Genomic DNA, 27,162 nt, shown 5'->3' on the forward strand with positions numbered 1-27,162 from the left:
TTCTATAACAATTTATTCCCTCTTTACCCTCTTCAACCTCCCCCAACCCCCTTTCCCTCTGGTAATCACCCTACTGTTGTCTGTGTCTACGAACTTTTTTCCTTTGCTTAATCCCTTCATCTTTTTCAGCCACTTCCCTAACCCCCCTCCCCTGTGACAGCTGTCAGTCGGTTCTCTGTCTCTATGAATAAATTTCTATTTTGTTTGTTACAAAATTTTGTTCATTGGGAACCACATAGAATTGAAATTATATGGTACTTGTCTTTCTCTGACTGGCTTATATCACTTAGCATAATATTCTCCAGGTCCATTCATGTTGTCACAAAAGGTAAGACTTTTTTTTGTTTTTTTTGTTTTTTGTTATGGCCCAGTGGCATGGAATTAATGGTCTTTTCTTAATTGATCTCACTTCACTTACTCTCTACCTCATCCTATCATTTTAAAAATAATACAGAACACCAGACTATGTTTGAAGCAACAGGAGAAAAGAAAAAGAAAACATTTGTATGCACATTAAAACATTGACTGAACTCTCAAAGATTAAAATGTAAGAGGTTTATTCTCTTTTTATCAAGCAATGTCTATAGACAGAGCATCCACATGGTGTAAGCTACCAAAGAAGGACGTTTAGGACAAACTTACATTAAATCATTAGGTCACAGATGCTTTATATGGTTCATGTTCACATGGGAGGAAACTGCTAAAAAGGAAAGCAGATAAGTAGAAACATAAGCTGATTTTTATTATTTATTAAATCTACTTCCCATATGTTTCTTTAAGCTACGAAGAAATCTACTGTATCACATAGTTCAGGATGCTATATACACATAAGATATTATACACTATAAAATTTCAGGTTTCTAAGCAGTTTTTCACAATTTAAACTTGAGTAAAATTTGTGTTTAAAAAAGACCTTATAGGATTACCTTCGGTAAATGGAGGTCATTTCAACAGCCCATTAGCATTTTAGCAGCAACAAAGCAAAAATAAGTAAAAAAGATTCTAAAACATGTAAGCTATCACTTTAAGTCTAGATAATTATCTGCTTACTTCAATAAACCAACTCTCTAGTTTTAATGCCCTTCTACTGGCCTTATCTTTGCCCTTAAAAAGAAAAAGTAATTTTTTACTCTATGCGATGTCTCAAATAAGAGGATTAGTTAGGTTTTGAGCTATAGCACACAGTGAGTGGGTTATTTAAGGATTTTGCAAGAGTTGAATAGAGGTCATTAAGAAAAGTTATTAAAGAATGAAGTTTTTGATGGGTTATAATTATATAGCAAAGACAATGGTGAAGTACATCTTTATTCACCACTGTGGAGCTATCCCCTAATTCCAATTTCTAAACTAATTTTCCTAAAACACTAATACCCATCAGTTTTCTAGCCAGTTTTTTCTCCCTGGTGTTATTTTCCCTATATGTGGTTTACTCTAAGCAGACACAAATAATGTTTCTTTTTCTTTTAGAAATGAGAGTTCTTGCTGATGCAACACTGAACTACGTGGGGGGAAAAAAAAATCTATTCTGCTAATAATAAACATTTGTAAGCAGTTGACATCCCAGACAAACTTGAATTAAAAACTTAATGTGCTCTAGTGACTGAAAGCAAAATGAGTAGAGAATACATTGCAAACATTTTACCATACTTATTTTTCCTCCTTTCCTCCCCATTTTCCATAGCATACTGCAGATTATACAGTAAGTGTCAATTAGAGTTTGTCACCTGTATACAACCTAAGGTCAACTCATGCCTTCAAATGATATTTCATTTAACAAATGACTAAAGGCAGATTTAGTGCAGAAGATGTTAAACATTTCTCTTTTAATGCCGAGAGATTTAGTTATAACAGTGTTCAGTATGCAGCTTTTAGCCTTCCTTTTCCTCCTGTGACATTCCCTTCAAGGCACAAAAGATTATAAACAGTGAATGGGACAAAATATTTTTAATTAAGAGTTTGAAGTTTTCACAATACCTTTATTTCTGGTTTAAGTATACTAAAAAAGGAAAGAAAAAAAAAATGGATAAACCACCCTTAAAATAAAATGGTGCTGAAAGTCATCTGAAATTCCCTGAAGTTATTTTTAAGTATTTAAATTCTTATTTTGTTGGCTTAAAACATAATTATAGATTTGATCCTTGTGATGAATATAGTTTCTCATTAAATATTGTGTTAAAATTTCTAGTGAACCCATATTACTAATTGTGCATTTCTTTGCCAAAAAAAAAAAAAAAAATCTATTTTATTTGGGCCAACCAAGTAACATGTTTGACTAGAATAAAAACTTGAAAAATTAAGCTGCAAATTTAAACAATGAATGAAGTGCAATGTACTGGAAAACTCTTTATTCAATAATTATCTAGTAGTGCTCCTAGGCATTTCCAACCCAAATAACTGTATTTCCTTTCTCAACTTCAGTGATCTCACAGTTTAACTTATTGAGTCGTCCATCCAGTATAAAGAGAGAGTCCTTGGAAGGTGTCATCAGGTATTGCCCAAACAAGCCACTGTCCTGGATTTGCCTGTTCTTCCGGTTCCAAGGCCATTCTTCTGCCTTGAGTGGTTCCTTGAGGCTCTTTATCATCTTCACCTTCCCAGAGGAGAGCTCCGCGAAGAGCACATCCGTCTGCGTGCCTGAGCTCCCGTAGATGTTGTATTGGTGGGCTTCTGTAAAGGACGGCTGAAACGCCAGATCAGATATGTGCAGATTTGTGTGAATATTAAAAGCCTCCTGTATTTCTCCTCTGATGGTAATGTACTGGACCCTTACAAGACCTTTCACATCATTAATGCTGACAAGATAGTGCCCGTCAGGAGAGATGTATGGAGAGCCTGTCACATCGCTATTGAATCCAATGACTGAGTCAGTTACACCGTCCACCACGAGCTGGGGCGGAATCGCGCCAGTGCTGTCGGGCTTGCAGCCAATGAAGTAATACCCTCCCAAGTGTGTGTACGCCAGCGACTGAGGAACGCACTTATAGTCTTGCAAATTAATTGTCTTGATGTATGACATGGTCTCAAGATCAATTTTCTGTAATGCAGCTTCATCTTTATGAAGAATAAATCCAAACCTGAAAAGATAAAAACTGAAGTTAGACAGGAAAACGTAGTGTAGTTACTATAAAAAAATACACAGTGGCCAAGTGGAAACGGCCATCGCCAAGTCCAGGTGTTCACTGCCAGGCTGGGCCGCAGTTTGTGTCACAGTCGTCTGAGGAGTCAACTTGAAACTGTGCTGCCCTCCTCCTTATTCTAGGTCATTCCTTCGTGACGGCCAAACAATAAAAATTTATGCTTTAGGAAGCAACATAATTAAAAGTAATATCTCTAGTGAATCGGAGCAACAAATTTTACCTTACCAAAGAGGGCAAAAAAGTAAACATGATATTGTATGTTTCTAAGCCTTCTGATATTGAACAAGTTTGGTTAACCGCTACAAAAGCCAGCGACAATTCAAAAGTCTTGAATATATATTTTATTCACTTCATTTTCTTCTAATGATCACCTAATAAATATGACACACTACTATTTAAGTGATTATCCATGTCTTTCTCATTTTTATCTGCCTCATAGGACAACCTTAATAGATACAGATTTACTATTTTTGATATAGACTATTATTCTTCTATATATTACATTTTAGGATTGCCTTGATTACCTCTATGATTTTAACATTTATTTTGTTATACATTTTAAATACTAGTTACATTATTTTCACCTATGCCATGCTTATACTGTTATTGTTTTTAATGATATACCTGATTGTATTGATTATCTTATATTGAACAATGATGAACTTTGGAGATGTTTGGCATTTTTCTATTAAATTTAATTTAAAAAATGTATACAAATGCTTTCTAAAGCATTTCTCCTGAATACTAGCTGTAAATTATCATCAGAAGTCCTGGTGATAAGTGTAAATATATTTTGAAACACTGACCTATAACATTGGTGGCTTTCTATCAAAAACGAGTAGGTTAAATAAGATAAAATAAGATAGAAACTACTATACAAAGTTGTATTTCAAATACATATTGATCAATAGAAACACTAAGGACTTTTATTTTTATTGTTGTTAGTAATATTAATTAAAGCACCTCCAAAAATCTCCCTAAAAATAATGATCAGAGAAATACTATTACATTTTTTTATAAAGGAAAAAAATGACATTATTGTATGAAAAGAAAACAAAATAAAACAAACAAACTAAACTTCTAAAATAGCTAATTATATTGTCATCTGTGCCATTCATTTTCAGTACGGTAATTTCTATACAAAATTTTCTTTGTGTAAAAAAAATGACCATTTCCACATATAATACAGACATATGATGCATTCAAGGTAATAGCTCCTTAAATTCTTAAATATAAGCACATGTCAAGCTCATAAATATACATAAATTTTTATCTTTAATATCATAGAAAAATGATTTTTTTCAAAAACTAGTCTTCTAATTATGTAAGTAGGGAATTAATAAGCACAAATATTTTACTAAAATAGATACAAAAATTATAACTGTTTCTATGTTATTGCATTGCATATAGTTAGAAAACCATATTATAATTTTAGCTATATGAGCTTTTATGAAGAGACTATTCGATGTCACTGGAGAATACAAATTTCTCCATACAAAAGAAAAACTACAATATACAGCTACTCATTTAAAAAGACCTTTTATATATGTGTTGAGCTACTACTAAATAAAAAGCACTGAGAATATACAGGAGACAAATATAACTACTCTGCTTACAATGAGTCTAGAAATTTTGAGTAATAAATATTGAAAAACAGTGACTAATGCTTAATTATACTATTACTTAATTTAGTAACTTTTTCCATATTTACTTACAATGGAATAAAGTAACCATTTTGAAAGTATTGTTTCTAGTGTATTTTAAAATGCCATTTATCTTTTCTGACTTATATCCTAGAAATTCCTATAGTCCTTAATTACTATGTGTGTAGTTTTAGTAAAGCAGCTCCTACCATAATTATTCAGGAAAAATATTGTCCTGATTTCAATAGTATGAAGAATCATAATAGCAACCACTTCTAAATGTTTCAATTAAAGTATTAATGCACACTGAAATTTTTTAAATACAACCTAAAAATTAAAGAATTAAAAATAAAACTGAAAACTGACTCCTATTATTTATGACATAGGAAAATGTCATAAAATCCTGGAAAGAATCAAGATGGTCGAGGAGTGAATGGAAGTCATACTGACCTCCTCCCAGGATCAACCTGGAATTACAACTAAATTGTGGAGAAATCACCTGGAACAAACAACTGAACAATAACAAGGGAGGAGCCTTATAACCTCAGACAGACAGAAGAATCGGCTTTAGCACTACCTAACTGGTAAGGCATGTGATAGAGACTTGAGAAGGCAGGCTGGGCACCCATGGGCGTCAGCACCAAAAGGATATTGAAACGGCCAGTCGAATCCTCCTGAGAAGAGTGGGGTCTAAACCATAAGTGGGGATCTCCAGCCTACAGCACCAGAACCCAAAAAGTACACAGATAAAAGCCAGCTGTGAAAAGCAGTAGGGTTGCTTTCTGCCAGAGACAGGCAGCTGGAGACGCAAAGAGCCTTTTAAAGAGCCAACACATACATTTTTTATTTGCAGCTACTTACCTTGGTCTCCAGAAAAGGCAGGGGCAGAGTGGGCAAGAGATGCCTGAGGAGAGACTAGAGAAGGCAGCTTTGAGGAGAGAACTGAGAGAGTAGATGGCTGGATCCTGGTGCTGACTCCTCCCCCATATGGCAGCAGCCATCTACTCAGGCAGACCACTTTCCTGAGTGGCAGCAGTGTGGGAGGACCCAATAATTCCGACCCAGAAGGGACTCTGCTCCACCCTGTGGTGCCTAAACCTGACTGCTGAGTGCAGAGTGCCTAGATTAACAGCTGAAGGAGACAGCCACAGACGGTAGATTCCTGGAAGTCTCCAACAGACTGCCTAAGGGCAGACGGGGTCAACATCTGATATCATCAGAGGCAGATCCAGAAAGTAAAAACAGTGATCTCCTACCATAGAAGTTCACACCACAAAGTCAGGAAGTAAAGATAGATCAACTTAAGAAGCAGAAGTGAAAAACAAGAGTTTCACAAATAATGGGAAGACAAAGAAACACCCCCCCACCCACTCGAAGGGAAAGGAGGAATCCCCAGAAAGAGAACTAAATGAAATAGAGGTAAGTAAACTATCAGGTGTTGAGTTTTAAACAACGGTTCTAAGGAAGCTCAGTGAGCTCAGTGAGCTCAGAGAGAATTACAGTAAACTACAGGGAAACTACAAGGAACTTACTGCAAACTATATCATCATGAAAAAGGACATAAAAACTATCAAGTAGAGACAAGAGGAAATAAAGAATACCATTTCTGAACTGAAGAACACATTAGAAGGAATTAAAAGCAGGCTAGATGAAGCTGAGGATTGAATCAGTGAGCTGGAGGATAAGGTAGAGATAACCTCCCAGAAAGAACAAGAAAATGAAAAAAGACTTAAAAAGAATGAAGACGCATTGAGGGAAATGCAGGAGAACCTGAAACGTAATAATATCTGTATAGTAGGGATCCCTACTATACAGGAGAAGAGGAGCAAGGGATAGAAAACCTGTTTGAAAAAGTAATGATGGAAAACTCCCCTTGGAGAAGAGAAAGTCACACAAGTCCAGGAAGCACAGAGGGTCCCATTCAAGAGGAACCCAATGAGGCCCACTCCAAGACACATCATCATTAAAATGGCAAATACCAAAGACAAACAGAGAATCCTAAAGCAAGTAAGGGAAAAACAGGTAGTAACATACAAGGGGGCCCCGATATAACTAGCAGCTGACTTCTCAAGAGAAGCACTACAAGCCAGAAAGGAATGGCAAGAAATATTCCAATTCATGAAAAGCAAAGGCCTGCAACCAAGACTGCTCTACCCAGCAAGGTTTTCAATTAAAATAGAAGGTGAAATAAGGAGTTTCCTAGATAAAAGAAGGCTAAAAGAATACACCTCCACTAAACCAGCATTGCAACATATGCTAACGTGACTGCTTTAAGATGAAGAAAAAGAATCTATGAATACCCAGTTCCTTTCACAGTCACCAATACTTGATATTATCAATATTTTCAATATTTATTAATCTGATTGTGACAATGATGTGTTATTTTAATTGTTACTTTATTATTTGTTGAAAACTAAACCTGTTTTTGTATATTTCTTGCCTATTTCTATTATTTTTTAAAAATTTTAAATAAACTTTTTGGTATTCTTTATCGATTTTTGATTAAATATTTGCAGAATTTTTCCCCTAAAAAGAACAAAAAACTACTAACCCTTCTTCAGATGTGTTACCAATACTTTCATATTCTATTACTTGTCCTTTAACTTTTTTTATATGTGTATTACTGTAAGTCTTAAATGTTTAATATAGTCATATTGTTAATATTTTATTTTATATCTTCTGGGTTTAAATATATTACTTCAGGGTAAGAAAAATATTATTTTGCATTTTCTCCTAAAACTCCTTAGATTTTACATATTGATTTTTAACTCACCTGAATATTTGTGGTATAATGTGTGAAATAAGGCTCTATATTTGTTTTATTTCAAGTATTAGTGATCCATGCACCTTATTTTTTGAATAAGCCTTATTTTCTCCATTGATTTAAAATATCAGTTTAATCATATATTACATTGTTAGACAGGTATATATGTTTGTTTCTAGAATGCTTATTTTATTTTATTGATCTACTCGATTATTTTGGTTCTGGTATCATGTTGTTTTAATTGCTGAGGCTTTATAATGGACTTAATTTTTTAAATATTTTATAATGGATTTTGACATTTAAAAAATAAATAAAATCAATCTGCATTAAAAAAAAAAGGAAGAAAGAAGGAACGTCTACCTTTTGCAATAACATGGACGGAACTGAAGAATATTATGTGAAGTGAAATAAGCCAGTCAGTGAAAGACATATATTTTATGATCTCACCTGTAAGTGGACTCTATTCAATGAAATAAACTAACGAACAAAATAAACCACAGGCATGGAAATATGGAGTAGACAGAAAGTGACCAGAGGGGATGGGGAAGGAGGACAATGGTAGAAATAAGGGGAAGGGACTAGACAAAGAACATGTATGAATGACCCATGGACATGGAAACAGAGTGGGAACTGACTGTGGGAGCAGGGGTGGGGTTGGATGGGTGGAAGAAGGCAAAGGGGGAAAAATTGAGTCAACTGTAATAGAATAAACCATTTAAAAATAAAAATATAAAAAAAGAGAATTTCATAAAATCCTAAATATCCCCATCCACTCCTATACTTGTCTTAATAAATAATTAACTATTAAAAATAGATGATGTTCCATTAATGGACAATTATTAAGAATACGCAAGAGTGTAGATGTATGATTATTTCTATCATTTATGAAATTATGAATTATGATTGAAGATACTGTCTTTTTTTCTGTTATGCATTGTAAATGCACTCAGCAGCAAAAGAAGTAATATGCACATTTAATAAAAGCAATAAGCGAATCAAGTTTTGGCATTTCACTTCTCCTCTTAACCTCGAGTCTTCTAGTCCCCATGGGTAATGTTTTTTGAATGCTAATGAGGCAGAGCTAATCTTGAACTATTTTAACGCTAATTCCAGGGAATGCACTGAAGTTGTGGTACAATCCAGCTTCTTTTGGAGGTAATTAAAATTTTAAAAATGGTCCGGTTAAAAATGCAAAAGCTCCACTTGCGGTGATAAAATTACATCTATTTTGGCCTCCACACTGCATCTCCTTTAAGACTAGAGATCTAGCTACATAGGCTGATGCATAAGAATGCCTTCAATTTTTCACTGCTGATTTATTGGGTAGGAAGTGGTGTCTCTAATTCAAAATTTCCCTCTAGTACAGATTGATATTCAGAAATCTCCCACTGTTCATTAGCCGATGATTAATATTTACAAGGCTCTCAAGTTTCATGCCTGCTTAGTATAATAAAATCCTGCATAGTACTAAATTTAACATAGTTTGTCTGATATTTATCAGAATGTGTATAAAAAGTTACAGACTGTGAAAATTGTGAGTTAAAAGTAACTCCTGAAATTGCTTATTTTACTAGGGGGAAAAAACGCAACTAAAAGTATGCCCGTCGCTCAGCATGGCATTGTGTGGATTTGTTGTTAGATTTTGTGAGAATAGTTAGAGCATTTTTTTCTCAAATTATTTTCTTTGTCTGAATGCTTAGCCAAAAAAATCTTATTATTATTAAGTTAATAAAGAGGCTCAACTTAATTACTCTTGTCAAGCTTTAGGTGAACCCCTGAAATGATTCATACACTAAGAACTTGTTTTCCCTGAAGTAAAGGGTTTTCAGTCCTGGCTGATATAGTTTCATGATCGTGTTTTTTCTATGTAATGTCTTGACCTCTATGAGTTACAACTTTCTCATCAACATAAAGAAGATAAAAATACTAGCTTGCTTTGAGAATGAGAATGAATATGTTTATCATTAACCACACAGTAAATTCTCAATAAATAGAACTTGCCACTGCTTTGCACATTAACTAGCATCATTTTCCTATTATGAATCAAATAAAATATTCCCTATGGCACAACAGATTATTACAATCCATGGATAGGAAAAACAAAACAAAATTATCAATTTTTCTGTTTAGCTAGTATTCCCACAATGTTAATAAACATATAGTGTTACTCAAATGTGACTACATTTTTCCATTCCTGAATGCAACAGAGATCACAGTGACAATGGACTTCTCTTGTTAACAGTTTTGCTCCTACTTGTTCGACAAGGTCATCGCCCAGGCCTCATCTTATCCAATCACCTGATCTCTCACAGTGTTGGGAGAGGAGGCAGTCTAGCTCACTCCGTCTTTAGAGGCATTGCATTGCTTTAGGTCCTAATGAGAGAACGGAGGGGTAGGCTATGGTGTACTGGGTGGACTTAGTTCTGCACAGATGATGGAATTTGAAAATAGGTACATGTCTTACTCCAGAATTTTTTTAATCCTCACCTGAGGATATATTTATTGATTTTAGAGGGAGAAACACATAGAGAGAAAGAGAGAGAGAGAGAAACATCAGTCATTTGCCTCCCATAAGCACCACGATGAGGTATTGAACTTACAACCTAGGTGTGTGCCCTGACCGAGGATGGACCCTTCAACTTTTTGGTGTACAGGCCAACACTCCAACCAACTGAGCGACCCCGCCAAGGCTCACTCAAGAATTTTGATTAAAAGTAACAGAGAGTTTTTGTGCCTGGCTTTAGGACCTGTGTATTTGAGGACATGGAGACTGCTGACTTTCACTATTTAACCACCAAGGATCAATCCCCATATAGAAGCTGGGAAGGGAGCCATGTGCTCCCTCTCCATTCCTACTTTATCTCTTAACTCAAATCCTAGCGCTTGCACTTCCCCAGGTTTTAAAATAAATCTTTCCATGTATGTCAATGGATGCAAATGGGCAGCACTGAGTGGAGACTGGGTGTGTTTGAGTGCTGGATTTGCCACTCCCTCCTGCTATAAAAACGGCATTGCCGCAATCCACATCTAAAACAAAAGCATTTCCCCAAGCTTTTCTGATGTTTCACTGATAGAAATCGTATTCTTTGACAAAAAAACTCCAGGAAAAAAAATTTGAACAGCCTGAAAAATTAGCTGTATTGAGATTTTACTTGTGAAAATCTATATTCAAAAGCTAGGGTCAGATAGTCAGTGTTTCATAAATAATAGTGGGCAGGATTATTAATATCTTGTTTTTCTAATTGCATTATAAGTATCTTGTTTATCCAGTTGGAAGGTAAGAAATATCAAACAGATAAGAAACTAAAATTATAGCCCCTCACATCATTAATAGATAAACCTACACATACCATGGGTTCCTGCAATGATATCTCATGCTGTTACAGCTGACGGAGTGCTCATAGACACAAACCATAAATCTGACATGGGCCATCATTCACTACTTTATGAATTCCTTTATATTTAGTTGTTTTCTATTATCCCAAACTGACCCTTATAAGAAAAGACTGAATGCTGTTCCTACTCAAGTACCAGAGGATTTAGTTTTAGCTGAACTTCACATAAATAGCTTAGTAAAACATACCTGTTCACAAGGAGTGATCACATTCATAGTTGGGAGAGGGGAAAGCACAGAAAAATAGAATTCACACATTTAGTAACTAGAGCAAGGACAGTTTCTGAATAGTTTTAAAGCTTTCGATGTGTTTGAGAAATGATAGTGCGTTGGCATTTTCTGTTTCAAGTGTAGGTTAAAAAAGCTGCAATGAATCATAGGACTCCCTCTTACCTGACTTTTACATTATAAAAATTCTATATTAAAGATTTTAGCGACATTATTTCTTCCCTACTTTCATTTTTAGATTTTTTTTTCTTAAAAAAAGAAGTAGGACATGTTTCTGAATACAAAATTCCCTACTTTATTATTTTTTCTGGTTCCCTAGTTCTCTCAAAGGTAGGGAATTTGTTTCTTCTATAGAAAATTGAAGCACAGAGGCATAATTTAGTTACAGTATATTCAGATGTCTAATTGTTTGACAGAATTAATACAGTGCCCAAACATCTATCACTTCTAGTGAATAACTGGATATACAGAAAAAGCAGATTTATCAAAAAATAAAAGATGATGATATAGCCACTTGATGCAAGAGGATACATAATGGAATAAAATAAAGCACCAGTTTATGAATAAAGTATATTCAATGAAGTTATGTGAATAGAGAACAATATTATATGAATGGTATGATTAAACCATTAAAAAAAAATGAGCAAAGCTCATGAATGAGTGAAGGTAAATATGCCTACAGGTTAACTTTAGTCAAGTTTGGAGACTGGATTAAGCTCATTTTGTTTGGTTTTAAGTTTATAATCTTTGTTCAATGAGCATAGTCCATAGTTTTCTTTCATAATAAGAAATATATATATGTTTTAATAGAAATAAAATAGGTAAGAACTCTAATTAAAAAGCTAAAGTAGTTCTCATGATAATTGCTGATTATGATTTTAATATTGAATATGCACTTACTGTTTAGATAAATGTAGAGTCTGTGCTTGGTGCTATAGTAAAAAGACTAATCCATGTAAAGGCTCATCTTCAGAGAAATATAAACATACTGAAGAAAATTCTTAAAACATCATACTATGTTTGGATATCAAATTAATGAAAAACACAATAAATACAAAGAATACTTGTACCGAATTAACCAAAGAGATGCTGAAACAATAAATTCATAGTATAAGCAAGAAGACACAATAACTGAATATTAGAGGACCACTGGGAAATGTTATGATCTGTAATGTCAATAAAGAATTAGAGTAGTAGAATAAAACTAAAAGTTTGCCAGAAGACAAAGCATGCAGTTGTGATGTCAGTAGATAAAAGGGTACAGCAGAAATAATTCCATGGACCAATTAGAAAGAGGAAAGCTTTCTCCTATCAAGAAGTCATTCTACAATGTGAAGCAGAGATTTTTTTTTTATCTTTCTCCAAACTATTCTTTCACTTAAAACCTGCTTTGAAATCCAAACTGTCATAATTAATTATTTTTTACAACATCTATACTCGAGTTAGTACATTTAATAATTGTATTTCAACAATTTGAAAGATTTTCCATTTTTAAGCCTGTTATATGCAATTTGGTGACTGTACATCAGAATTTAAAATTACATATGGTTTAACTGAAAATTTCTGAAAAAGCATACGTATTTATTTCAGACATTGAACCAAGCATGCATACTAAAAAATGAGAACACATAAGTTTGTAGTCGAATTTGTATAACTACTTTATTAATTCTCCTTGAAAATTTAATCTTACTAACTTTAGTAGCCTTTCACTAGTGAGTTATTTAAATTGGTACAATGGTATTATAGAGAAACATGAAATTTTATGAGGAAGTCAGCCTAGAAAAACCAGAGTGTGCTTTATACTTATATTTTATATCTATCCAAATACTGTACTTTTATTGGTTTTATTTGTTTATACAATGATGATTATATTTGGTAATTCCCAGAATACTAAAAGAATAAATTAGTTTTAAGGATCTGAGTACTTTAAATCATACAATTCCTGTGGATGGCAAAAGAAAAGTACATACAACTAGAATGCTTATAACAATGACCTTGAAAAATGGTCCATTCCACTTTGATGAAAATTAGATGGTCACCAGCTTTTAACAGTATTTGTCAACGTGTTAAGACTATTCGATCAGATGGGATAGTTTCTTAGACAAATGGAACTGTAACACACCATATAAAAAGTTAACTCAAAATATATTTTTTAAATTTTAAGTAAAATCTATAATTATGAAATGCTTAGAAAGAAATTTAGGTATATTTTTTCATGATCTTTGATTTGGTAGCAGATTCTTAGATATGACCCCCAAAACAAGGAACAAAAAAAAATTAATTTGGACTTTATAAAAAAATTTTGTATCAAAGACCACTCTCAAGAGAGTGAAAATTCAGCTCACAGTACGAGTGAAAATATCTGAGTTACATATCTGACATTGGCCAGTATCCAGAATAAATTAAGGGCTCTTACAATGCAAGAACAAAAGGATAAATGACTCATTTAGGGAATAAACATAGGACTCAAATAGAAATTTCACCAATGAAGATGTACAAATGACCGACAATCTCTAAAAAAATGTTCAACATCATAAGTCTTTAAGAAATGAAACCAAACCACAATGAACTACCATTTGACATCTATTAGGTCGTCTATCATCAAAAAGATAAGTAATAACAAATGTTGGTGTGGATGTGGAAAAATCGGAACTCTTACATATTTCTTGTGAGAATGTAAAATACTTCTATACCGAAGAAAAGAATTTGTCATTTTCTCAAAAATAAACAAGGGATTATTATATGATCCAGCAATTATATATATATATATATATATATATATATATATATATATATATATATTCCTCCAAAATTGTAAACAGGTATTCAGACAAATACTTATGCATGAATATTCAACATAGCACTATTCTCAATATCCAAAAGGTGGGAAAAACCTAAGTGTACATCAACGAACAAATGCGGTATATTTTATAATGTAATATTTAGTCAAAAAACAAATGAAATATGAATACATGCTACAATATGGATGTACTAGGGAAATGTTAAGCTAAATTAAAGAAGCTCAATATGAAATATTACATAATGTATAATTCAATTTATATAAAATTAATTCATTTATATGTATTATAAAAAGGTACATCCATAGAAACAGAAAGCATATTTCTGGGGATTTCCAAGGCCTGGGGCAAAGGGGATTGGGAAACAATTGCTTAATGGGTCCAAGTCCTCCTTGGAGGTGATGAAAACATTTTTGAATATTCTGAAACTAGAGTGGTGGTTGTAAAACATTCTAAATACACCAATGCCACAAATTCTGAATATTCTATGCCTCTTTAACTTTGTGCTATATGAATTGCAGCTCAATAAAATATATATTCAAAACAAATATCATGACTATAGTTGACAACACTTTATTGTATATTTGGAAGTTGCTAAGTATATCTTAAAAAATGTGTAACTGTGTATGGTAACAGGTATTAACTAGAGTTATTGTGGTGATTACTTGTAATATATATATAAATATTGGATCATTTTATTGTATACTGAGACTAATATACTATTACACCTCAATAAAAGATCTAAATATAAATAGACTAAACTAAAACTAATTAACAGTAAAAAAAGGTAAAAATTGCTGACAAAGTCTAACTCAAAATAAAAGTGATACTATCAAAGAGCCTGTCCCTGTCTGTATTACGACATACTTGGTCTGTCCTTAATTTTAGTTAATGGTTAAAAAAGAAAAATAAACATCTCATAGAAGACAATAATAGTCATTAGATGTAGGGAAAAAGAAAAACCAAAAATGTGATCTATGTAATTTAGGTTATTCACCTGAAAGAAGTAAAAAAATTACATTTTTAATGTATGCATTTAGACGTTCTCCAAGTTTACCACAATCTAAGAGCGGTGCATCTGGAATCCTTGCTGTAATTTCAGTATTTATTTCAAAAGGATCATTTATTTATAATTGGTCTATCATTCAGGGGTTTTAAATCTTTTTACCCCATATTTATATATGAAGACAACTTAGATAATTGTCTAATATGTCTGACTCATTAGTTGAACTCATCAAAAAGGGGAGAAAAAAGCGCTGCAGTTTAGGAAGTAAGCAAGAAAGAACTCAGAAAACAAATATAAAAAGGAGAATAATAACACATCAGCAGTTACAGAAGACTATTACCTGAAAATTCATTGTTTTTAGCATCTGTAAAAATATTAACAGATGTATTATCTTTCTTTAAATATTGATAAGATCCTAATGTCAAGCAAGAATATTCCAATGCAGGTTCTTAATGATTGTATAGTGAAAAGATATGTTTTGGAGTCAGGTGATTTGAGTACTTTTTTCGTATGTACTAGTTTGTGACATTTGAATAAGTTACTTTATCCGAGCCTTTGTTCTTTTCTTTTTTATATAGTCTAATAATGCATAAACAATGAAGATTAGAGAAATAAATGTGCAAAGTCTGATATATTGTAGGTGCTCAGTAAATTACAGCTATTATCATTAATGATAATTGCAAGATGTCAAGAAAACATATTAAAGTTACAAATAATGCAAGTATCAGTCACGAATTTATTCTTTTTTTAATTTAGATCATCTCCCTGAAAAAGAAAGATGAATACATTTAAGAGCTTCAATTTTTTTTCCCCTCAGCAGGTTTTCTTGTCTGTTCACTTTGTTCTGAAGCTCACAAAGCTATTTTGACTTTAAAATGATTTCTCATCTTTTAACTACTCAAAAAGATGCATGTGGCTTTAGGGGGGCTAAATACTCAACATTTCAGAGCACCAGCCACTAATTTGTTTTGATGGTATTCTTTAACTTATGCCTACAATGAGTGGGTGAATGATGGATGCCTACATAGATCATTTCTTTATTCAGAGAATTTAGCACCTAGATATTTAGAAATGCTGAATGGTGAAATATTTCTGCTTAGCACATTCAAGCTTATGAGCCTATGTTTACTCTAAACCTAATTCTGCATCTTCATTATTGATGAGCTTTTTTTATGACAATCTGTCAACATTAAAATATAGAATAAAAATGATTTTCTCTAAAGTCCAATGATCTAGTGCAGTATGTAATTGTATTATTCTTCCAAGAGGAAAATTTTAAAGGTTCATCTGATAGTAAGGTCATTAAATGCTGCTCTTTTCTTCTAATGACTATGAAAGATTAAGTGTATTTTCTGGTTGCCATGGCTAATTAACACAAACAATGACTTAGACAACAGATGGAACCAGTGACTTTTCACTTAATGCTCTAACCTGTTTTGTCCATTAACAATTGAGGTTGTCATAAGGTATTTCTCACAAGCTTATTCTGTGGGGTTTTTTTGTTTGTTTGTTTGGTTTTTCGTTTGCTTCTGTTGAAGATGTTATTCCCCTATTGTTTGGTCATTTTATTTTAAATAGAATTGTAATCATTACCTGTTCTCTTACCATGTGATAGCTTTAGTTACATATAAAATGTCGGTTCACCTGTACTCTTTTGCTGAATTCATTTCTGTGTGTTTAAAAGATACCCTGCGTGAAATCATACCCAACAGTGGTGCCTTTTCTATTGTGTATAAATTACCCATATCCCAGATCTAGTTTCAAAAATAATTAAACTTACTTCAACATTCAGCACATTATACTAAAATCTGTGCATGGACAGTTATCTCCTTTTATGTTATTTATCTAACAAACATAACTAACACTATTTTATATTTCAACAGTAGCTTAATTCAGAAAGTTTAAGCATATCTAGTAAATATTAAACCAGTTTGTTTGTTCTAACTGTAGTAAATTTTGTTCAAAAACCAACAACTCTTAAGGGTCATGCAAATAGAGTGAACCTCCATGTTGTAATCAAGACCATCTATAAAATAATTTATGTGGCTTATTTCATAGTATTTTTCAATAATGCTATTCTGAACTCCAGCTATATTCATATAGTAACTAATTTCTCTAATATGTTTCATCCTTTCCCAACTTTTTGATCCCTCTTCTCAGAACGTCTTCCTGTTCAGAAAGTGGCCTAGGCGGCAGCACACACCGCTGATGGGGCAACGGTCACTGTTCTGGAGGAGCGTATAGTCCAGGATCAGTAATGCGGGCCCAGTGCTAAACTATGTAGCTTCACTTCCCACCACACATTGACCGTGTAGCCCTGAGTGATGTAGTTTCCTCACGTGTAAAACAGGAATAGCAATACATCTGCTCGTAAGGTTTTTGTGGGGACCGAATTAATTCCTGTAAATCAAACAACGCAGTGGTTTGTGCATACTGCTGTATATGTTTGTTCAACAAATACTTTAAAAGTGTCATTAATATATACTCATTTTCTTAATACAGTTTGTTGCATTCCATTATGAAGTATGAAATTCCATTAGAAAATGGACTGGTAGAAATTATGAAAATCTTCCCAGAGGAAACAAAGAAAATGTTGGGAAGTGGTGGTCAGGTAAAGATGTGGAAAAACACATTATTTCAAACATAGGGAACGAAATAAGCAGCAGAGTCTGTAACAGTGAGTACAAGCTGCCTTGAATACACCAGTGCAATATGTAAAGCAGAGATATGTATTCTATTCTGTCGCTCAGCTCCTTGAGAGGCAAGCCTTGGACTCGCAGATCCGCAGTACTTGCGTCTATGACAGAGCTTTCCATGTAAGAGACACTCAGTCATCTTCTCATGCATTAATTCCATGATCGCTTCCTGAACTTCTCTCACACACTCTTCTCAATCACATTCCAATCTACTTCATGTAGCACTTCCAGGACAACTTACCTGTATACATAATCCCTCAAAAGAGGAAGAGACTGAAGAGCCTCAGTTGATGATTGTTGCCGATGGCATCGAAGACACATTCTTGTTCCAGCATTAGTCATATTTTTTTATACCTTATGACCTCTTTACTCTTTACTTAGCCACCTCTGTCCTTTATCTAAGTCATATATACTTTTTTACACACAGAAAACAAACAATTTTTCTAACTATAATATCTGTAGTTTTGTAATCCTCACCTGAGGATATGTTTATTAATTTTAGAGAGAGAGAGGAATGGTGCGGGGGCGGGGGGGGGGGGCAGGGAGGGGAGGAGAGAGAGAGAGAGACTGATGCGAGAGAGAAACATTGATTGGCTGCCTCCCTTACGCGCCCAGACCAGGGATGAAACCTGCAACCCAGGTGTGTGCTCTGACCGATCCGCAACATTTTGGTTTATAGAACTACACTGTAACCAACTGAGCCACCTGGCCAGGGCTAACATCTGTATTTTTGTATAGCATTCTTCAAATCTGGAAATTAAAAAATGTGGTGGAGAAAGCTGGGAAAGCACCAAAACAATACAAAAAACCTTCCTAAAGGAAAAAGTAGTTACTGAATACTGATTCAGCCTTAATATCATGTCCTTGAAAACTCACTGTCCTGAGGTCCTGTCCTTTGACTTCTACATTACCTTCCAAACTGTTCTCCACCCCTGTTCTCTTAGAATATAATCTCCACAACACTATGGTGACACTTCCCCAATGAAAATTAGATCCAGTCTCATCTGTGATCAAAACCTTCAATGGCTTCTATCACAGAAAATAATATGCAACTGGCCTTCTCCAAACTCACCCCCTAACCTCTAGAGCTGCAGCGGCCTTGGTGCCGCTCCTCAAATATGCCAAAGAATTTCTGTTCAATAATTTTGCCCTCACAGTTGCTGCTACCTAAAATACTTAACTTGAAATTAGAGACCTAATCCTGAATTCCGCAATCTAATTCAAGAACTACTTGGTAAGGTTTTGCTCACCTCCAGTGAGCTTTTCTTTGGTTGACATATACTTTTCATATTTCAATCTCTATTAACGTCTATGAGTTCCTCATTTGAAGAATTATTGAGGACACTATAAATGTTATACCTAAAATACAGAGTGGGCTGCCTGGTATAAAGTAGCAAAGAGCATCTACTATTACTATTATTGCTGTTCTTATGAGATTCATGAGAGTTCTGAACAAGAACACTAGCTTTTTTTCTTAAGCTAATGAGATTCTCATTAAAAGTCCAGAACCAATTTTCTTATTTCTATTGCTTACGCTATTTTAGAACTGTGATAGGTTTCGACTTACCCCAGTGAGAGTGCAGCTAAGAATAAAAGGTGCTAAAGTTAAAGTGTGGGGATACTAGTGCAGCTGAGGGAATATGAGCATCAAACCTGGGCTTCAGGGCTACCTATATTGCCCACCCTGAATTCTCTAGCTGACTGTAACAAAAAAAAAGCAAGCGATACGAGCTCTCTTCAGGATATCTAAATGCTACTTTTAAAAATGATCTGGGGAGTTTATTTTATTTTTTCAGAAATAAAACACAGCATAATGCAGCACACTTCTTCCTTAGAAAGAGTATGAAAGAAGCCAGAGTGTTCCCTTGGAAAAGGTCTACGGTCTGAAAAGACATTACAGTGTATTACAACCCGATCACAGCTTCACTCATCTATTGGAAAAGGCATTTATATTGCACTTATTACCTAGTACCTGTTAAAGATGTTTATGGAGACCACAAGGAAGAAATAATTTTTATGCTCCTTTTAGTTTGCTATAAATTCAGAAACAATTTTGCTTGAACAGCTGATCTGTGAATTAATAATGAGAGACTATAACTTTTTTTCACTATAGTATGTCAAGTATTTCCTTTGTGTTTAAAAATTGATGAGGCTCAAAACTCCCTTTCTTTACATGAAACAGATTTCAAAGGCATAGGGAGCCATTGCCACTTTCTTCATATGGGAAGTTCTTTGCAAGATCATTTCTTGGCTGGTAAAAAATAAATAAATAAAATCAGTTGAGCTTTGAGTTCAGTGTGAAATAAAATATTATAATCTTTCTTTAGGACTTCTTGAAACTATTCTTCTAAAAAATTATGTGAAGAGTAATTTCTAGTAAAATATATCATGTTTTATCTCAGAAATGCTGGCTATTTAAGAAACATTAACTTAATCTTTATATAATGTGAATAATCCTCACAATTGTTTTCATTGGCTGTATATGTCTGAATTTTTATTTTGACTGCTTTTGAAGTAGTATAATTCCTCTACTGTATTTTTCATTCAGTTTTAGCTTGAAATTTTCAGGACTAAGACATTAGTGAGCATTCCGCCATTGGGATAATTGGACAGATATAGTCCATGATGAAGGTATCTCTTCTCTATCTTAAATTTTTTTAATTAAAAAATTTTTTATTGTTGTTCAATTACATTTATCCTCCTTTTCCCCCCATTACTCTTCCCTGCTCTGCCCATCCCCCCACACTCCCCACAAACAAATCTATCTTAAGTCTTAAACATAGAAACAGTAGCTGAACCAAAGTCAACTTGAAGGTGACCTGAGGCAGTGGACAGGGCTTGACCTTTCCTAGTATTTTGTATTGTTCATCATCAGATGCCCAGAAGGAGAGGAAATTAAACTTGTGCTGATGTTGAAGGAGTGCTCACACTATCCACAGAGTAAAAGCAATTCTTTTTTTTTTTCTTTTTAAATACTCACTCACGAACATGCTTTTAGAGAGAGAAGGGGAAGGGAGGGAGAGCATCGGTGTGAGAGGAAAACATCAATTGGTTGCCTTTTGTACAACCTGACCTAGGTTGAACCAACAAAGCATGTGCCCTGACTGAAAATTTGCAGGAGGACACCCAACCCAACTGAGCCACACCTACCAAGTCTAGTAAGAGCAATTCTTATAGTAGTTTTAATATAATTATTTTGACATTGGAAACAGAATGTTAACTTATTCAAAATATTTCCTTACTGGTTACTGGGGACATAGGCACGGCACTGAATGATATAATGTCCTGAAGGCAGCGTCTATCCTTCTTAAGGTTTGTTTTTGAGAAGCAGAGAGGCACTTTCCTAAATAGTGTCTGTAGAACACATGCTTTCTTTTATTTAAAGAAAAACATATTCCTCCTTTTTCCTACTTCTGTCAATTCTGTAAAAATACATTTTTAAATTCTTTTATTGTTCATATACATTTGTCCCCATTTTCCCACCACCACTTTCCCCTGCCCCACCCACCTGCACCTCCCACCCTCAGTCCTTCCCCACTTTGGCTTTGTCTATAGGTCCTTCATACCTGTTCCTTGACTTGACCCTCCCCCTTCTTTTCCCTGTTACCCTGCTCCCTCCTTCCTTCTCATTACTGTCCATTTGTTTTTCTTTCAGTGTTGCTGGTTATATTTTTCTTGCTTGTTTTGTTGATTAGGTTCCCCTTACAGCTGAGATCATATGGCATTTGCCTTTTACCCCCTGGCTTATTTCATTTAGCATAGTGCTCTCCAGTTCCATCCATGCTGTCATGAAGGGTAGCAGCTCTTTCTTTCTTTCTGCTGAGTAGTATTCCATTATGTAAATGTACCATAATTTTTGATCCACTCATTTATTGATGGACACTTAAGTTGCTTCCAATACTTGGCTATGAACATTGGGGTGCATAGGTTCTTCTGAATTGGTGCTTCAGGATTCTTAGGGTATAATCCCAGCAGTGGAACTGCTGGGTCAAAAAGCAGTTCTGTTTTTAGCTTTTTGAGGAAATTCCACACTGCTTTCCACAGTGGCTGCACCAGTCTGCACTCCCACCAACAGTGTATAGGGTTCCCTTTTCTCCACAACCTCACCAGCATTTGTTTGTTGATTTGTTTATGATGGTCATTCTGACTGGTGTGAAGTTGTATCTCATTGTGGTTTTAAGTTGCATTTTTATAGTATTTTCCCATTCTATCTTTTTATACATTTTTCCTATATAAAGAGAATCTTGCTGCTCTACTACTTTTCTGTAGCACTCATTCTGCTCATAAGATTTTACAAATGTGCAGTGTCAAAGTATCTAATTTGTAAGTTAAATTAGAAAGTGGCAGAATGCTACTTTGGATATTTGCAGATGTCTACTCTTCAAACAAGCTTCAATTTTAAAAAATTTAAAAACATAAAAAGGTCATATGATATTATATGGTTTTTTGTTTTTTTTTAGAGGCAGACAGTAAGGTTAGAGGAAGCTATAATTAGGAAAGAAAAATGTGTTTATATTATAAAGTGTTATGTTGATATAATGTTTATATTTTCCATATTTAGGTATTAACTATATTAAGGTATTTCAAATACCAAAATAGAAAGACTCTGGGCTGTGTGCTGTGGGCTGAATGTCAGTGAAATAGGTTGAGGCTAGAATTTACTTGTAATCAAGGATATACTTGGCAATGTGGTAAATGGAGCCATATTACAGTTATCATAGCTCTTTGAGTGATTATAGATTAGATTTAATAGCTATTCATTGACCAGGAAGTTCCCATTCCAAACACTGTTTGCCTCCATTGAGAGACTGATTAACACTTGGTAGTTCTTCTATAGCATCGAAATGAGCTACAGAGAAGAACAGCTCAGAGTCAGATGTTCTGGTCTGAGACAATCTTAAAACCTAGAGTTTGCTTTGGGGCTGGAGGGACTTTGGAGATAATATGTTCAATTCCCTCATTTTACAGAGGAAAATCTTGAAATTCAGTGAGATTAAAGGATATACCTGAGGTCTCACAGCTCACTTATTGAAGAGCTTAGATTAGATTGTATGTTCCCGAATTCTGTTCTATTCCTCACTCAGGAGTAAGAGAGTAGTGAACAGAGATAAAAACTACTGTGGAGAATTTTTATTTTATTTTTTTTAGTTGGTACATAAAGAAAAAAAGAATTTCACTATTTAGAAATTGAAGATTCTCAAATAAAAGACAGTGTTCCCTAAAACATGCTTAAAGGGAAAAAAATGTACATCTTCTAGCTAGTATCTCAGTTTCCACTATTTGCTTAATATTATTTATTTTGTGTGACATAAATATTTTAATCTACATCTTCACTTTATGCAGAGATAAAATTTACTAAAGTTGATTAACTACATATTAAAATTCTACTCAAATAATTTTATTTAACAAGCATTGTCTGTCAGGTACTGCACTGAGTGAACTGTTTAACAAATTTTAATACCTTACCTCCCTCAAAAAGATTATCTAGAGAGTGCAAGGATAAATTCTGTTTTATTATTTGCATATAATAAAACAAAATCCATTATATAAAACACAATTTGATAAATGCTGCAGGAGTTGTAATTGTAATCAGCTTTGAAAATATAGGAAGTGGACAGAATCTACATAGCTGTAGAGAGGGAATGGCACAGGAAAATATCTTTAAACTAACTGACAAAATTTGATGTGGGTTTTAAACAAAAGACAGACTTTTGTACACAGATGTGAATGTCTGTATTTTTAGCACAGAAATTACTGGGTTCACTTCTACCACATGACCCTTTCCCTCTGCAAGCTTGAGAGCACAAATCTCTTAATTAAAAAAAGTAAATTTTTATTTAATTATCAAGAAGTCTAAAACAACAAGGCTGTCTTTGATCTCTAGCTATGAATGACTTAAAAATAATTTTATGTAACATTTAATCAATTCCCTAATGGCTTCTACTGTCACATCTCTCACTTCTCCAACATGGTTGCATCCTTCACTTCTGTTAGGCATGTCTTAACACTACCTCTGTTATAACTCTTATCATAATGTATCTGTTTATATATTAAATTGTTTTACTAGATTATAAAGAACTTGAGAGACAGTATTCATTAAAGTATGTGATAATAATGTCTGTATCAAACCCCTCCATCTATGCCCATGTGTTTCTGCAGATGATCAGACAAAGCCTGTCAGAAAATTGGCACATTTTGCTCAATTCAGAATAATTAGAATTATTAGCCTTTATTTAAGATTAAAAAATTTTTTCCCTAAGTAGTGGCAAGATTGCAAAGGAAAGTTTTTGAAACATTTGCAAGTAACTTCTACTAATTATAATCAATCATTCCCTTACTTAGCATTATGAATTTGAACCATGTGCCAGGCAATGAGCTACATATTCAGAATAGCAATACAATGGTTATCATTCTCTTATTTTCATGGTGAAGACAAACATGTAAACAAATAATTTAAAAAAAAATAAGTTCTGCTATTAGAGGAGCTAGCATAGAATTTTATGAAAATATAAGTTTGAGGAGCTAGAATAGGTTCAAAAAAGGAGGGCTGGAGTAGAGACATCGCACAGGCTCACAGAGAGCCTAGCGCAACAGAGGTCCTGGACAAGCTTGACTGAAGCACAAAATAAATATTAGGAAGTAGTCACTGATGAGGATGAAAAAGATAAATAGCATCAGGAATATAGTCAATAGTATTGTAATAACTATGTATGGTGCTGAAAATATGCGGGCGCTTTTTAAACTATGTGCTTGCCTGAACACTATGCTGTACACCTGAAACTAACACAAAAGAATAGTGAATGTAAAAAAACTGTAATTAAAAAATGTAATACTAATATATTGCTGCTAGCATTGTAAAAATTAAAAGAAAGAAAGAAAAAAGAAAAGAACTAGATCATAAATGGCCTTAATCTCATGAAAAGTATTTCATTATTTTTTTTAAAAGATAATAGGTTGTCTTATAATAGATTATCATATTTGCAGCAATGACCTCATTCTAAATGCAATGTGAGTAATAGAGGCAATTCAATAATAGCATTGGTTGATATTGTAAAAGTGGGGAGAGATATGGTGGATGGATTTTCTGCATGGAAACTGAAATCACTTGGCAGGTCTTGGTATAAAAATGAAGGTAGTACCTGATGTCAATAAGTAATTGTTGACAAGGAGTGACTTAGGTGCTGAAGATACAGAAAATAAAAGTTGAAAGTGATACAATTGAGGTGGAGGATTATAGTTTTCTAAAGGGGATGTTTCTGTTTTTTTTCTCACATTGGTGGAGGATCTATGATCTATAAATGACAGTATGAGTAAAAATGGTGAAGGCAAACAACTCCCTCATCCCATACACATCAAAGTTATTTTGAATGAAAATACCAGGCATGTAAGCAAAAGAAACCAAGAAAAAGGAAAATGGAGCTCCGTTCAAAGCAAGAAGGATGAAGAAAATCTGTAGATATAGGAAAATGTAACTCAAATGGTCGTTTATGTAAGTGAGAGAATGTTGAGGCATCTGAAGTAATTCTCTGCTGATAAATCCATCTGGCCCTTGGAGGTTTTCCACATTTATTTTTAAGTGGGCCCAAACTTATACAATACTGTTTTTCTGCCCAATGTTTATAATAAACCAGAGAGAAAATAACAATGGCTACTTAGAAATAAGTGAGCAGCTCATTGTACTGGAGGCATTCATTGATGGTGAAAATGAGTAATATCCCATTCAACAAAAGCATTTTACCTAAAATCTTTCATATTTTGTCTTTTCATTTCCCCTTTTGTCACTGGCTGATGATTAAAAAGATTGGCTGTCTAATTAGCATCTTACATAGCTACAGAATGGTATTTTTATAATGTCCCATGGAAAAAATATTTATAAAAGTCTAAAGAACACCAGGGATTTTTTTTTCAGTTTTCTAAATTATAAATCTAAATGAACAAAGCCTATACCGATATTATGTAGTAGCAAGTACAAATATCATTGATCACAGTTCTTAACATACTGGCAACAATGAGGAGGCTCTTAAATGCTGATGAAAATAAGGAATGAGCACATTTATTTTCTATGGGAAGTAGAAACTAATTTAAGTAGAAGATAATTCAAGTATCGAAAATACGAAAACATAGCACTATCCAATGAATATAAAACACACATTTTAATCAGTAAAATTTCATTGACTCATGCTATTTTTTTCACATTAACAACGGAACTCTCTTAAAAGGCTTCCTGTAAAACAAATTTCAGAAATATATTTGACCAAATAAGTGTTTCAACATCTCTTCACAAACACAAACACAAGGTTACTAAGTAAACCAAGCCAAGGCAAACTTCCAATGGATGTAAACGTGTACATGTGTATTGGGGGGTGGGGGAGTTCAGGCATGGAGTGCCAGCATCAGAGCAAAGTGTTTAAGGGCACCCCAATACTCGGCTCCAACCAGACCGGGCTGGTTTGTATGCCCATGCCACAATTTAATAACCACGTGATGCTGAGCAAACCACTTAATATATCTGTGAGTCTGTTTTCTAATTCATGAAATGGGAATAGTGTGGTAGTTATGATTAATAATAGGTTAAAACATTGCCTTGCACAGATTAAACATTCCATAAAGCCCAGCTATTTGTGAACTGATGTTAAAAGTGTTTGACAACTGATAGGTTATAAGTACCAGCCGATTAGAATGCATGACGACATGGTGTACATCTGCTTAGTACAACCCCTGATGATTTAATACACATACACATATGTGCAAACATAAAATATATGTACAGACAGGGCGATTTGAAATCAACCGATACTTTCAAATTTGTGTAACTCTAAAATTGTTTCATATGCACGAGGCTGTCGCAACATCCTTTTGTATATCTCAGGACTGTGTCGGGTAAGTGCTCCAAGTAAAGGCCAGTATGAGTTGTTCTGAGGGAGACGCTTACTTATGCCACAGTCTGGCATATTTTCTATAAGGGATTGAACATGAATTATTGTCATTTTCAAAAGCTGCAGAAACTTGACAGAGATAATGCCCAATACAATATGTGCTACTATTATTAGAGTCATAGAGAAGAATAAGATGATTTGCAGGTCAGCTCACAACAACAAGGCAACTTTTGATTTTATTTTTCCTTTTTGAGCAGGAAAGAGAAGAGCCACAATGTTCCATAGGAAACACTGCAAATGAGCGTGGCACCGCTGAGCATGTAACAGATTCACCAGTGTACAGTACAGCTCTTCGTTCTGTTTGTTTTTTTGTTTTGTTTGCAGAGAATGCAATGAGAGTAATCACACGTGTGGACTTGCTGAAGTGTTTATTTTCTTTTCCCCTACACCTACAGAAAGCCTCTGACAACCTCATTTTCCAACAGAATGGGTTTCTACCTTGTTTTGCTCACGCTGTTCTGAGTTTCCGAATGCACATCTACCACGCTGGTGATTTGTTCACTCCGTTCAAAACACTGACCTGCCTCTGGACCTGCCAGATCACATCCCAATGACTCCTT

The 27,162-nt window shown here is 34.1% G+C and overlaps 1 protein-coding gene across 6 annotated transcripts in view; it reads right to left on the bottom strand.

Moving 5' to 3' along the window:
• Positions 1-371: 371 nt before the first annotated feature.
• FSTL5 (follistatin like 5) overlaps positions 372-27,162 on the bottom strand; it is a 553,085-nt gene continuing 526,294 nt past the window's right edge. For all 6 annotated transcript variants that reach the window (XM_054576111.1, XM_054576108.1, XM_054576110.1 and 3 more), the window contains one exon: positions 372-3,074. In XM_054576111.1, coding sequence (XP_054432086.1) covers positions 2,372-3,074 — 703 coding nt within the window. In that variant the 3' untranslated portion in view covers positions 372-2,371. The remainder of the gene's footprint in view (positions 3,075-27,162) is intronic.

Source organism: Pteronotus mesoamericanus, unplaced genomic scaffold (assembly GCF_021234165.1).
Source record: "Pteronotus mesoamericanus isolate MK-2021 breed Mesoamerican mustached bat unplaced genomic scaffold, CSHL_Meso_final contig_32, whole genome shotgun sequence".
Classification (NCBI taxonomy): domain Eukaryota; kingdom Metazoa; phylum Chordata; class Mammalia; order Chiroptera; family Mormoopidae; genus Pteronotus; species Pteronotus mesoamericanus.